At 36.5% G+C, this 15,106-nt stretch overlaps 1 protein-coding gene across 1 annotated transcript in view; it reads left to right on the forward strand.

Annotated features, from left to right (window-relative positions):
* LOC145248918 (uncharacterized) overlaps positions 1-15,106 on the forward strand; it is a 424,846-nt gene that overhangs the window by 188,432 nt on the left and 221,308 nt on the right. The window contains exons 6-8 of the mRNA XM_080110703.1: positions 5,705-5,812; positions 9,994-10,133; positions 14,251-14,458. Of these exons, the coding sequence (XP_079966829.1) occupies positions 5,705-5,812; positions 9,994-10,133; positions 14,251-14,458 (456 nt within the window). The remainder of the gene's footprint in view (positions 1-5,704; positions 5,813-9,993; positions 10,134-14,250; positions 14,459-15,106) is intronic.

Here is a 15,106-nt window from a genome sequence, read left to right on the forward strand (position 1 = left end):
TTAAACTAGCCCTTTTTGAGTCAGTAGCTCTCTACTGTGTGGGGAGCGAAAAGTTTAATGAATACATTTTCCTGACAAATTGTCTAGTTAACACCACATTTAAAGCTTTCCTGTAAATATGTAAGGGGGGCTTATTGTCAAATTTTCTCATAAGAACGGAGTAGAGTAGCCGATTTACTTGCCTCCCCCAAGAAAGCAAAGTTAGATACTAGGTCATCTTTTAATGTGGGAACATCCAGCTCCCCCAAAACGGGCAATCTGGTTAGGACCAAGAATTTAAAGTGCCTCAATCTAGAAGAATTTCTCCTCCACTGATCATTGAGCCAAAATTAAGTACATATTAATATGTCTCTTTTTTCTGTCTGCTTTATCTGTTGTAATTATCCCTTTATGTATGTGTGTTGATGCACCTTGTTTCATGGAAATGAGAAAAACACTATTCCTTTGACAGAAACACAGGTAAACTAAGCCTGGGTCCTGTCTTGCACGTACACCTAAATATGAATTATGATACATAACTCTTAAGTTGGAAGCCATGTTTAGTTTCAGAACAGTTTCCGATGGTTATTTGTTCTATACAAGTACTGGAGGTGAGTGGTTCTCAGTAGACAGTTCTTTTGCTCAGGTTCTTGACTTCATAATTTTTGTTGCTACAGAGCAAAAGATTCTTCCCGTGTTGACACGAAGAAAACATACGCAAGGTTGATAAGAAAATATTTAATTTTTATGGAGCATTTCTTGTTTCTGATTGGTTGGTAGCAGAACATGAATTAATTTGATTCGTTAGTTGCTAAGCAGCATCATTTATAAATAGAATATCCCATCTATGAGGGACCATACCTCATTATTAATAAAAAAAATATTGCAACAACGAAACAATTATGGGGTTCAAAAGAAAGATGTGAGTGTCATGATTAGCAGGTTCTTTCTCTTTTACTAACATGGAGCACCCGGTCGGCATCCTGCGAATATAGGCTCCTCATCTTATTTCATGAACAAAACGACAGACGAAAAACAGGGAAGTAATCTTAATTTTAGGCACCTACTGTATAGAGTTTAAACATGAAGAACAACAAAGACTACCATCGGAAGAGTGCAGGCTTTCATAAACTCATGTCCTCGAAGAATGCTAAGGATCAACTGGCCAACTACCATTAGTAATGCAGATCTATGGGAGAGAACTAACCAAGTACCAGCAGAAGAGATCAGAAGAAGGAGATGGAGATGGATCGGACACACCCTGAGGAAACAACAAACAAATATCACATGCCAGGCTCTGACCTGGAAACCCCAGGGAAAGAGGAAAAGTGGCCAGCCAAAAAACACCTGGAGAAGAAACCTGGATGCAGACGCTAAGCTGACCGGCTACTCCTGGAGGGAGTTGAAGCAAATCGCCCAGGAGCATGGACGTTGGCGGGCAGTTGTGGATGGCCTATGTCCCACCAGGGGCTCAAGGCTTAAGTAAGTTAAGTAAGTAAGTAAGTAACCTCTTTAGTGCAGCCGAAACACAAGAAAGCATTAATAAGAAGAAGAGCATGCAAAAAGGAGATAAAAAAGTGGAATACAAAAACCACATAGTCATGGAATGTTACTGCAGGAGCAAGCCAAGCGTTAGAGGATTCCTGAAACGAATAAAAGAAATATGGGACATGTCTACTCACTGCCCGAGCTGAGCAACTTGAAGAAAACGAAATCACAGAATTAATCCAAGGAGATGCAAGAGAAATATAAAACATAAACACCTTATGTACAAAATAAACAAACAAAAAACTATCATATCTAAGGAATGAAGCAATAAAACATTAAAATTAGAAATGGAAAAGATAAAATAAATTCCTCTCATTTTTCTCAACAGAAGCAATCACAGATCTCAACTATTTAATATATGTGGTGGCAAAATCAGTAAATATTAAGCTAAAACCTGAAACAAAAACTGGCCAAAGGAAAGGGTCTACCAAACCTGTATGAGAAATGAGACTGGAAACTCAGATTACCAAACTAAGAAAAGAAGCTAAAGCCATAAATAGAATGAAGAACAGAAAACAGTTTAAAAAAGGAAATAAAGCGCACAAAGACAGACGAAAAATTATGAAGACGTAAAACAAAAGATAGACGCAAAAGAAGGAAGACGGAGAAGATACAAATACAAGTCTGAACAGTACAAACAACTCAGGATCAAATGAAAAAAAGTTCTATCAAAACTTGAACGGAATCATAACAAGAACAGTACAGCCGGACAGAATAGAAACCAAACACTACTGGAATTAAATATGGGGACATCCACAAAACCACAACAAAAGCGCTAAATGGCTGAAAGACGTGAAAAATGAACTCCAGGAAATTGAAGTAGGAAAGAAATGAAAAATTAATAAAGAAACACTCAAGACAACCCTGAGGGAATTGCAAATTGGAAAGCACCACGTAATGATGAAGTACATACATATTGGTTCAAAGAATTATTGACACTTCATGGTGGACTAGCACAAAGTCTGATATGATGTATCTGTAAAACAGACAAACCAGAATGGAAGACTAAATTAAGAACTACCTTAATACAAAAAGAAACCAGAAAATGCACGACCTCCAATTACAGGTCGATAACCTGCTTACCGACTACGTGAAAAATTTTGAACTGATCTACTGCCTACTTAATGCTCATGGGCTACTGCCGAGAAACAGCGCGGATGCCGTTAAGGTAAACGAGGACCACACGACTTATTATACATAGATAAAAAAGACTTGATAGATGAAAATAACATGAAAAAGAACATAGCCATGGCATGGATTGATTATAAGAATGCCTACGAAAAAATCTGACAAGAATGCATAATTGAATGCATCAGAATGTACAAAATATCTTACAAAATTATTAAGATTATTACGAAAGCAATGGAGACAGGAACTGACAGTTGGAGGACAACACCTAAATTTATAAGAATATTGAAAGACATCTTCAAAGGAAACTCATTATCAGCATTGTTATTTTTCACAGCTATGATGCTACTAAACTAAATAATGATTACACGTAATACTAGACACAAATGCACAAGTACAGAAAAAAAAGAATAAACAACTTCATGTATATGGATGACATGGAGCTGTTTCCTAAAAGCAAAACTAAAGTGGAACAGTTGATAAACACAACAAGAATATTAAGCCAGGACATTGGTATAGAATTTGAAATAGGAAAATATGAATTAGTAGAGATGAAAAAGGGGAAAACTAGAGACATCAGAAAGTATGGAACTCCGTAACCAAGAGAAGATGAGAGCACCCGGTGAAAATAACACTTAAAATATCTAAGGGTGCTGGAAGAAGTCGCCATTAAAACTATAGCAACGAACTATAAGATTGGAAAGGAATACACCAAAGGAGAGTGAGAACTGTCAGGACAAATCTCTACGGTATAAATTTAGTTAAAAGAATTAAGATCTGGGTAATACCTCTAATAACCTACTCCGGGCAGTTCATAGGAAGGAGTAAAGAAAAGGACATTTTCACCAGATGACGAAGAATTAATGACAACGCACAATGCATTACACCCTAAATACGATACTAATCGGCTCTATTTGAAAAGGGGCGGATGTGGAAAGGCAGTTATATTCGTAAAAGGTACAAAATAACTTGGAAAAGGAAACGATGAAACAAGACGCAAAAATACAAGAAAAGAAAAGTGCGAAGAAAAAGAGCTACATGGACGATTTATGCGAATAATAAAAGACGAGAACCATAAAACCAATTGAATGTGGTTAAGAAAAGGGCACATGAAATGAGAAATAACATTCCCACACAGAACAACACAATTAGAACCAACCACATTAAAGCTAAAATAAATAAAACCCAAGAAAACAGTAAATGTAGACACTGTAGACAGAGAGACGAAACAGCAAACACATAAGTGAATGTAGCACCCTAGTATAACAAGAATATAAGGACAGGCGTGACTACATGGGGAAGGTAGTGCACTAGGACTCTGCACAAAACTACACCTCGAACATGTTAATAAATGGTTCAACCACAAACTGAAGACGGTACAGGAAATCGTTTTGAACATGGAGATACAAACAGATAAACCCGTCCAACCAAGAAGAAGAAAAGAAGGGGAAAAAACTGATAAATTGTAGAGTTTTCCGTCCCAGCAGATCACAAAGTGAAGCTCAAAGAGATAGAAAAACAAAACAAAATGCGAAACTTGCCGGGGAACTTCAAATTATATGGAACCTGAAGAAAATCAATATAATATCAATAATTGTAGGAGCATTAGGAGCAGTCCCACAAAAACTGGGAGACTTTTATATGTAGGGAGCTCAAGAGCTCCCTCGAAAAAGAAAACTCATTCATTGTGCCACACATGAATGGTTATTAGAAAAATAAAGAAATTTAAACATCTGGAAGAACTCCTACTACATTTGATGAGGGATAATTATTTGCAAAATATAAAAAGAGGTGAAAAATCTGGAATAAAACAGAGTCCTATAGTAAAGCTCATAATCTAATTCCGCCTTTTTAGATTAAATACCTGTTTTTTATTGCTCGAACATTCATACGAAGTCAAAAGATAAGCGACACAAATTCTGATTGCCAAGCGAATCGTAAATCCCATCTATAATATAAAGCTCACCTATCTGTTTAAATGTATGTATGTATGTATGTATGTATGTATGTATGTATGCGTAAAACTTTCGACAGACACGACGGATTTTCACGAGATCAGCATCGTTTTGGAGCACGGCCCTTCGAACGACAAATATCGAAAAATTAGCTAAAAGGATAATTCCTTCACCCTCAACCGGTCCCTTTTCTCTAGGAAGCAGTCGCTTTTTTCGTCAATATTTTCGAACGAAACCCCCTCATTTTGATTGACTAGCCTTAATTTAAACCTTAGCCACTTCCGGTTTGGCGATAGATGCAACAGTAAAGACGTCACTTTTTTTTCACGTTCTTTTCCTCCTTCACGATACGATTTCAAGCCTGCCTACTACCACTTTTTTTTTGCTCAACACACATCCCAGAACACCATGGCAACGCCGGGTACCCAGGCTAGTCTATAATATAAATCTTATCTGTCTGTGTAAATGTATGTATGTATGTATGTATGTATGTATGTATGTATGTATGCTTACAACTTTCGATAAAAACGACGGATTTTCACGAGATCGGTATTGTTTCGGACGACAAATATCGAAAAATTGCCGAAAAATATTAACTCATTCACCATCCACTGGCCACTTTTCTACAGGGACAGGTCGCCTTTTTTCGCTGATATTTTCGAAAATCATCCCCTCTTTTCAATTGACTAGCCTTAATTTAAACCTTCCTCACTTCGAGACTGACGAATGACCTAACGGCAAACCCGTCGCGTTTTCTTTTTTAACGTTCTTTTCCTCCTTCGCAGTACAGGTTCGTGCTTGCCTGCCTACTACCACATTTTGTTTTGCTCAACACACACCTTCAAACAACTGAGCAACGCCGAGCGCCCAGACTAGTTAAAATAAGAAATCGAACAGAAAATCGATAAATAGGGATTTTCTTTTTGGATTAAAACATCTGAGTTTGGATAATCACTTTAAAAAAAATTAAACTACCAATCCCTAGTTCGATTGGCGAATAGGCAATATATCATTTAGTATATATCTTTGAAACACATACGCGTTTGATCGTTCATATCTATGTAAATATAAATGTTTTATATGTTTCGTTTCAGGTACCTTCTACTGTGGAGTCTCCGGGAAACAGTCAGCTTGTTTAAACAAAACGAAAGTCTGCGATGGCGTCCCTGATTGTCCAAACGGTTCTGACGAAACAAAATGTCGTAAGTAAAACTAACACATAATATGCACGCACTATATTGGTATTTTCTTAAACGAATAGAACTTAAAAATCATAATAAAGTGTTAGTAATGCATTTATCGTATTTACATCATATAAGCGCAGCTGAAATTGATTAACTAATACTATATGAAAATAATCAGGATTTTTGATATAAAGGAAACATATTTGTGTGAATGAAACACTAGAGGAAGACCTTCCATCTGTAGTGAAATGCGAGCGAAAGTGGATGGTCGCATTCAATGCTGCCAAGACAAAATTTGTTTCCTTCAATAATTACAAGAAACCTTCTCTGCCATTAAAGCAATGTCCAAAGACACATCACCTGAAAATACTTCTTTTAAACTCCTCGGCCTAACGTACGCATTAAACTTAAGTTGGAACAGATACATTGAGAGTATTGCCAACACCGCTGCGAAGAAGAAGGCGGGCTCTCTCTACCGTACTAAGGAAGTTACTTACGCCTGAAAGTATCCTGTATCTCTATAAGGCCACCATTCGCCTTTGTATAGAGTACCGTTGTCGCATTTGGGCTGGTGCATCTGTTGCTAGTCTCTCCCTCCTAGGCAGGGTTAAAAAAAGAGTCGCCAATCTATGTGCTTAACTGACATCTAAGTTTCAACCTCTGTCTAATCGACGAAATGTTGTATCCCTCTGCCTATTCTATATGTATTTTAATGGTGAATCCATATTTTGCTATTTGTGGACGGATTTGCAAAAGCTGCAATGAAGATTCATCCCAAAGAACAGCCATCAAGACGCGAGTTATATTTTCATACAAACTTTTATTTCCAGTTATATTTTCATACAACTTTTATTTCCAGATGTATTTTTGCTTGGAAGTTGCACGATTCTCTTGTTCTACAGCTTTACTATCTAGTGCCGTGATAGTTTTCCGGACATACAGAAGCCATTACGACCCGCCGCGATCTCTCTAGTCGCTGGCTTACTCCCCTTCTCTGTTCAACTCGACCTTTTAACCATAACTAGCTCCTTCCCTGACTAAACTGCCTACGTGTATATGCAAAACTATTTCCTTGTAACTGCGTGATGGCTGCAACGTAGCACTAAAGAATCAGATAATCTTATATATGTCACGTTATCAACTTATTTAAATTACTAGCAGCTGTCCGGCATTGTCCGGCCGTAACATACGCTTAAATATGATATTTTGATGAATGCAGATTCCGTATTTATATTGGACCCAATATAAGTAATGATTTAAAAAGTAAAAAAAAAAAAAATGACTCGTGCGCCATCACCGAGAATTGAAACCAAATCATTTAGCTTCCGATTAACTTTTTCCTTTAACGTTAATGCCTGAGCTATGAAGACATGTTTGCTGCAAGGCTATAATTTTAAACATGAACCAATAGCTATTACGTTATGCATGCATATTCGTAATGGCGCCGTTCGACCTTCACTTGACAAATTCAACTTTTATTAAATTTTCACACTTTTGCATCAATTTTCCTTGGCTAAAACCCAAAATTAAAATTTTGCATGGGTTGTAATATTCTATATATTTAGTTGCATGTCTGTAGTTTTAACACTGACAGAGGAGTTTGGTAGGCAAATATTTTAAAACAAATATATATATACGCATACATAAATATATATATATATATATATATATATAGTGTTTTGCGTTAAGTATAATCTTTTTACACGAATTGTTAACAAACATTTCATAACTGTTTGTTTTGTGTTAAAATTCTGAAGTTTATATACCCGATACATATTTTAGTAGACAAAACCACAATAATAATAATCGTTCCTGATTAGTTTTCCTAGATGTAACAATATAACACAATAACAGGATGTTAACAAGAAAATAAACAATATTCTCGGAATTTTAGTAGAACAGTATATCGTCAGTTGGCTAAACAGTTCGTTCAATAGATAATCCGAGACGCGAAGTGCCTCAGGTTTAAGTGAATCATGTAATTAATTTATGATCATTATGTTATCAACTATTCACGTTTGTCTCAATCTCTGTTTCAATGAATGACATCAGAACCGAACTACGCCACCTGTTTTGCATGGGAACAAACAACGTAACAGAGTAACAAGCAAGAGTTTTCGCTATACTACTTGACTACTGGAGGTCCCGCTGGTTCCGTTAGTGGCCATTAGAATTACGCTTCATTAAGATATAATGCCATGAATTATTCTATATGTAATCTCTTGACCTCATTACAAAGCCTTCCATTATAAACACTGTCATCTTGAAATCAATCAGAATACTTTATAATACCATTCTATATTCATTTATTTACAAAACATTTATTAAAAAGATTCCAATATGAGCATAAACCTTTTTGGCATGGTGGCTGCAGATTTCCAAGTCTAACACTTCTAATAACAGACGATACTATAAAATGTAATTTTCAATAAGCAGTCAATATTATTATGAATTCAAAATGGCCGCTATCATCATATGCAACTCGGTCAACTTTTACCATTTGTTGTCCTATTATATGATACAAATTCCATTTACATTTTTTAACCATACAATCAAGGTTAATATTACAGAATCATTTATATAATCTGGCTGATTGCTGAAACAGTCTTTTATTTGGTGCGTGTATCATTAACTAAAAGATTCTTATGGAATATTGAGATAACCTGCCCCACTAACAATATAAATCTCACCTGGTTGTTTGAATGTATGCATGCGTGTATGTATATATGTATGTATGTATGTATGTATGTATGTATGTATGCCTAAAAATTTCGACAAAGGCGACGAATTTTCACGAGATGGGTATCGTTTTTTAAACCCGACCCTTTGGACGACAAATATCGAAAGATTGGCTAAAAACATTAATTGCTTCACCCTAACCTTGCCATTTTGCTACAGGGATGGGTCGCTTTGTTCGCCGATTTTTTTTCGAAAGTCATCGCCTCTTTTCGATTGACTAGCCTTAATTTAAATCCTCGCCACTTCCGCTTTGGCGATGCAAGCAACAGCAGAGACATCACGTTTTTTTCACGCTGTTTTCCTCCTTCGCGTTACGGATTCGAGCAGATTTTTGTTTTGGGAAACACACACCTCCAAACACCCGGGCAACGCCAGGCACCCAGGCTTGCTTTAAAATAAGTGCAAATAATTATTTTTTGCTAAAAACTCAGCACTCGCAGAGTTAATAGACATTTAAAAACTAGACTTTTATTCATGTGAAAACTAAAAACACAGCAGTTGACTTCGAATTAGGTCTTTCTACAAAAGTGGTGGATGAATATGGTTAAATGTGTGCCAAGTTTTGCATTATATACCAAAACTCCTAATCCGTAGTGACCCCTAATATTATGTCGACCTTTTACAATAATGCATCGTTTTTTACAAGAGCCAATTATCTATTGAAGATTATATTATACCTAATATATAGTACTGATTTCAAAAGTTTAAGAAAATGCCATCAGTGAGAGTCGAAACCAAAATATTTAGCGCGGATGTAGCTATCGAGAGATAGGTAAGAAAGATATAATATTAAACGAGTTGAAGAAAAGAACTGAATTTGGACATACGCAAAAAGAAGTAAAAATATGTCGGCAAGTTGAAATGAACAATTCGCATTTCAAGTTCCGGACATATTTCTGCACGTGTTATTAATCTATCCAAACAAAGATCTTACTCGTTATAAACCATTCTTTGTGTAGAATTACTATTTCCTGTTTATTTCAGTATTGTATGACCAGTAGTGTAAGAGTTTATTGGTTAAATATTTACATGCACCCATACATCTACTAATTTATTCGTATCCACCCATCCAGCGCGGCCGCAACCGAGATTGAACTCACTACACGAGTTTTTAATGTAATTCAAGTCTTCTCGGTAGCTGAATACTTGATGCTTCGCCAGGGCTATTAAGGGTATTATTTATTGTGACGCCATCACTAGATGGGGTGCGTACCATGGCTTAAATGAGTCCCATCTACCCTCGGGAGAAAGATAGACCGTGCTAGTTTCTCAACATTGCATTTTACCTCGTGGTACATACAACACCTCGCCTTCCCAAATGGTCACCCACCTTGTACTGGCCAGGCGCAGCGTTGCTTAACTTCGGTGAATCTCACGAGAACCGGTGTGTCAACGTGAATATGCTATATATTCGTATAAATAAACGAATCTATCACTAATCCTTTTATTTTTTGTTTCAGCTGAAAGAAATCATTTTTATATTAAGAATGATGCTGGAGAAATTAATTTCACCAATCCAGTCGGTGGAACAAATTGCGCAAATGGAACGACATTTCAATGGATTATTGAAGGGCGAACTGGTACTAGGCTTCAGCTGACAGTAAGTTAAACTTTATGAACCATTTCTGATCAAAATAAAGTTATCTTTATCTAATAGTACATTTTGTAAGCATTACTTGTCTCACTATAAGCACGAATATTACTCATAACAGGAATACAAGTAGTAGTTATAGCAGCATGAGTAGTTGCAACGCTATGATTTCAAAGGTGACTAATGTCAAGTTTTGAAATAATATATTTAGTAGGTTCGAAACATGCAGGATTAGCCAATGCAAATACATGATTCTATGAAGTCGCTAATAGAATTCACAATACTATCTTCAATACAGTTGTATATAATAATGTAACTTTGTCCGGGAACGAACACATTGTAGTTTAAGACGCAAAAGACACTAACAATAAAAAAAATAACTCGACTCCTTTCTTTTTTTTTTTTTTGTAACAACATTTATTTAATCATTCTATCGCCACACGTGACTTCTCGTAACGACTGTTAGATCATCTACGTCTGTAACGTTATCTTGAACGTCATCCACATCTGCAACGTGATCTCGAACGTTATCCATGTTTCTTACGTGATATTCATCTCGAACGTCCTTTCCTCATTTTATACTCTTCTATTTCCACTACCGTGGCGTTATTTTGCTTTTGGTCTTGTTTGTGCATATAACCATCTGCACCATGTTATAATACAAATAAATTTCATTATGCACCTGACACGTGCACAAAAGTCCATTGATAAATCACGTAGTTTTTTTTTTTTTTTGCTTTATCATCGTGCAATGATAAAAATATGGAGATATGACGTTCCGAATTCTCAACAACTCTGACGCATCTCTCTTTTAATATCGTCATGATTTATGATAGTTTCAGTAATCTTCCGGAATTGTTTTGAAAAGCTTTCTCTCCATTAAGGAGACCTTACTTATCTAGGGCTGTGGCGAACAGCCACTCGATTGCTAAATGAGTTTCAGATGGACGATGAGACACAAGCGTAATGATTTGTCATGATATTACGTTTCTGAAAATTTTTTAGATTAGGATTGGTTATTCGTATTATTCGGACTACTGTTCTCATATTTAGTGTCATTTTCACAACGTATCGGTTGATGTAACTTCCGACTTTCTACAATTGTATCTTGTCGAACTCGTGAATGTTACTCCCGAACTCGGGAATTTGGATGGAATTTCAGGCAGAACCCTTTATTTACTTCACGGGAGTAGAATGCTCTCGTTCCGTCAACCATGACGGTAAAGAGGTTTTAAGTAATTTACAATTACTTAAAACTAAGAATTGAAACTTCAACCTTTAATCAGATTATTTTGGACCTCCATCCAGTCATGACGGAAGAAACGGGAACATGCTATCCTCTTGAAATAAAGTGTTCCGTTCGAAATTCCGTCCAAATTCCCGAGTTCGAGAGAAGCATTCCCGATTCCGACAAGGTACATCTGTATAAGGTCGGAGGTTACATCGACCAAAACGTTATGAAAATGAGACTCGAGATGAGAATAGCAGTCCGAAGAATCCAAGTAATACGAATGATTATGATGTTGTTGATAGGTCAGAATTTAATGATTTACGTGACTTGTTTAACAAGGATTTAGTTACATTGAACTTTTAAAAGACCAGGCTGTAGTCATCTAGGAAGCAATGCAGCGGTATTGTGTTACGCAGTCAAAGTGTTTTGTGAAAGTAACTTTGTTTCCGGAAGTTGTGTTTAGATTTAGAGAGAAAGAGGAAGTAAGAGAAAGAGAGAGAGAGAGAGAGAGAGAGAGAGAAAGAGAAATAATCATATAGAGCGAGAAAGAGGAGAGACAGTATTGGGAGATAAAGGTTTGGATAAAGACTATTTTACATAACACCTCCTACTCATAAAACGACCTCCAAAATGTCCCTGCATATAATTGAATGAGACAAAAACAAAAACTGCTAGACATTCATAAATAAAATTTGATAACAAAAAGTCAGGTCGAGAGTCAAGTGTATTTCTAAAGAATCTTGTTGAATTTCCTAACGGATTGTGTATTTTCGTAATAATTTTATATCGATCACACCGTATATGTAAGTAACAGACACAATATTAGCAGTATTATTATGAGTATCATAAGTATATCCCATTAGACAGACCGGCATTACAATAGATAAGAATACATAATGCATGTATAATACACGTTTACAACTTCAGGGTATTGTTAATGGTATTATTATTCTATGCATGCAAATCGTCATAAATGAGGGTTTAAACAGACCCTGTACTAATCTTGACCTTTTCAGCTATTTGCAAAATAGTCACGTGTCGATCTTCCAAAATGGAAGCTTCAACATGATGTACAGATGGCTAATCAATTTCAGAAGAAAGACAACTCTTTCCACAGATTAAAGACAATGTATGAATTTACAATAATAACGTTTTAACAAAGACCTATAATAAGGTTTCAGTACAACACATTTGTCTGTTAATGAATCCACATGTAAACTCTAATTCTCTTTAATCTTGAGAAAACAGAATGTATGTCTACAACTAAATCACAGTTTGACCTAAATATGACTATTCACAGTAAATTCGTCAAACAGGTCACCCAATTCATTTATTTAGGCCATATACTGACTTTCTCCAGTGAGGCGACATTGAAACACAGAATCGTGTTGTTTTAGGCAGCCTTCCAAAAACACAGACCATTCTAAAATGAAAATGGGTACCGATACCTGTTAAAGTAAAAGTTTATTTAATTTATGTTTTCCCAGTATTTTTTATATTGCCTTCATCGTATCACATGAGTAAACGACTAGCTAATCACATTTCAAAAATCACGTAATTACAGGACATCGCCTGATCGAAAAAACAAAATATCCACTTCATCAAACTACTTTCCTACTTTCTCTATTCGATAAACTCAAAAGTAAGACTCTTAAACTGTTTAGTAACGTCAAGTGATCAACCACTGGCCTGTGAAAGTTATGCTTTGAGGGTGTGTTAGAAAGCAAATAGGGCAGAGGAACGCCAAGGCGAAGGCGGAGAGAAAATGTTTTTGATTGGATATTTCTCAGCAGTTGTGCGTCCATCACCAACTTGCCTTGGTCGGAAGGATGGTGAAAATAAGTAACGTGGATTCGCAATTCGCACCATGCGGAAAGTGCAACTTATGAATGATCACACATTTCTGTTATTTCCTCAAAAGTCTCCTGTGGTGTACCTCCTTTCAAATACAAACATTCCATAGAAATGGAACACGTACATAAAGTCTGTTCCCAGGGTCGCTAGAAAGATATGAGATCCTTCTACCGCTCCAAAAGATATCTCACTACTGAGGCAATTCTCTATCTATATAAAAGCCAAGTACGTCCAAGGATGGAATACTGCTGCCATATCTGGGCAGGAGCTGCTAAAACAGCCTATCCTGCCTTGACAGAGTACAAAATAGACTTCGTGGCTTAGTGGGGGATGCCCTTTTCTCTACCCTGCAACCTCTCTCCCACAGAAGAGACGTTGCGAGCCTGTCTTTGTTTTATTGTCATTCCCATGGCAGGTGGTCGTCTCAACTCCAATCTCTGGTCCCCCCTCGCCAATCTTTCACAAAAAACACCCGTCTAGCTGAATCCACTGTGAAAAATTTCCCCCACTCTTTATCTGTGCCTAAATCAAAACGTGGATTCCATTAACAAAGCGTCTTTCTTAGAACTGCACGCCCGTGGAACTCTGTTCCGTCTGCCTGCTTCCCACTTGACTACAACTTTGATGTCTTCAAGTCCAACGTTAACAAATTCCTAATGAACCACCCCCTTAAGTAAACACTTAATCAAATCTCCACACTAACGTAATGTACTTGCAATAACCCTTATCCCTGAGTGGCTTCCGGGCCTTGATAAGTGGTGACCACTATGTAAAAAAATATTTTTTAAAAGCTCCTTGCTATACCTTACTTTAGCCGAAATCCTGTAAATCAGAAACTACAATTAGTTCAGATTTGTAATTTGTCACATAAATCAATAGAAATATAATTCATTGCAGATTCAAAATTACAGCTAGATACGCCATCTGGGAGTGGACATTACTTAGTGAACTCTCTTTGTAATTAGTTTCGGGGTTTATATGTTTCAAATGAGAAGTGTGATATAGATTGCCAATAATTATTCTTATTTTTTTTAATTTTAGATTGCTGCAACGGACTCTTTAAATGATTTATCGGTGTTAGAGGTCTGGTTGACTGGTCGGACGCTCCAAGACAGTTATCGATATGCAACCTTTTCTGATACTTTGACTTTAGACGAGACGATCATCAGCAACAATAACCTGGCATTGATCCGGTGGGCCGTGTATAAAAGGGATCCCCAAAAGAAACTTAACATCACCTGGACGTCAGGTAAGCAACGAGCTTAATATGCATTTTAGTTCAATGTTCCAACACGCAATATCTACACAGTAAAATCTTCGTAACTGCCTATCAACCTGAATCAAAAGATGTGTTTGCTTAACGTGTGTAAAGTCATTGAAGCTTTGTGTCTCGATATTTCTTACGAAGCTTTATCATCTATGAATGAATTCAGGGGAAGGGACAATGAGGCTATTTTTGCAAGCTCGGTCGAGGCGAGTGTTAATGCGAGTAACACTTCTAAAATCGTTTCGGATAAATTGCCAAGCAAACAAGACATATATATTATCGAAATAGTTACATGTACACACCACTTTTAAACTAGTAAAGGATACGTTTTCTGTTAAGATAAAGTTTTGATTTTGTGTGAAAAGTATCAAATATATATTTCGCATTAATCTCAGTTATGCAACGTGAATTTTTAAAAATATTTAATTATTGATCCCCCAACAAAAAGGAGGGTGGAATGTAAATTCACTATTCTCCGTTCGTTTGTCCGCACTTTTCTCTATAACTACACTTCGGAATTTTTTGATTTTGCACAAACATTAAACATGGTATAAGTAAAAAAATGTAATAGAACAAATTTTCCGGGAAACTCCGGTTGCCCCCCCCCCAGGAGTACCTTTCGGGTTAAAA

The sequence above is a fragment of the Euprymna scolopes genome, chromosome 27, assembly GCF_053919585.1.
Source record: "Euprymna scolopes isolate OS-2025 chromosome 27, ASM5391958v1, whole genome shotgun sequence".
In the NCBI taxonomy this organism is placed as follows: Eukaryota; Metazoa; Mollusca; class Cephalopoda; order Sepiida; family Sepiolidae; genus Euprymna; species Euprymna scolopes.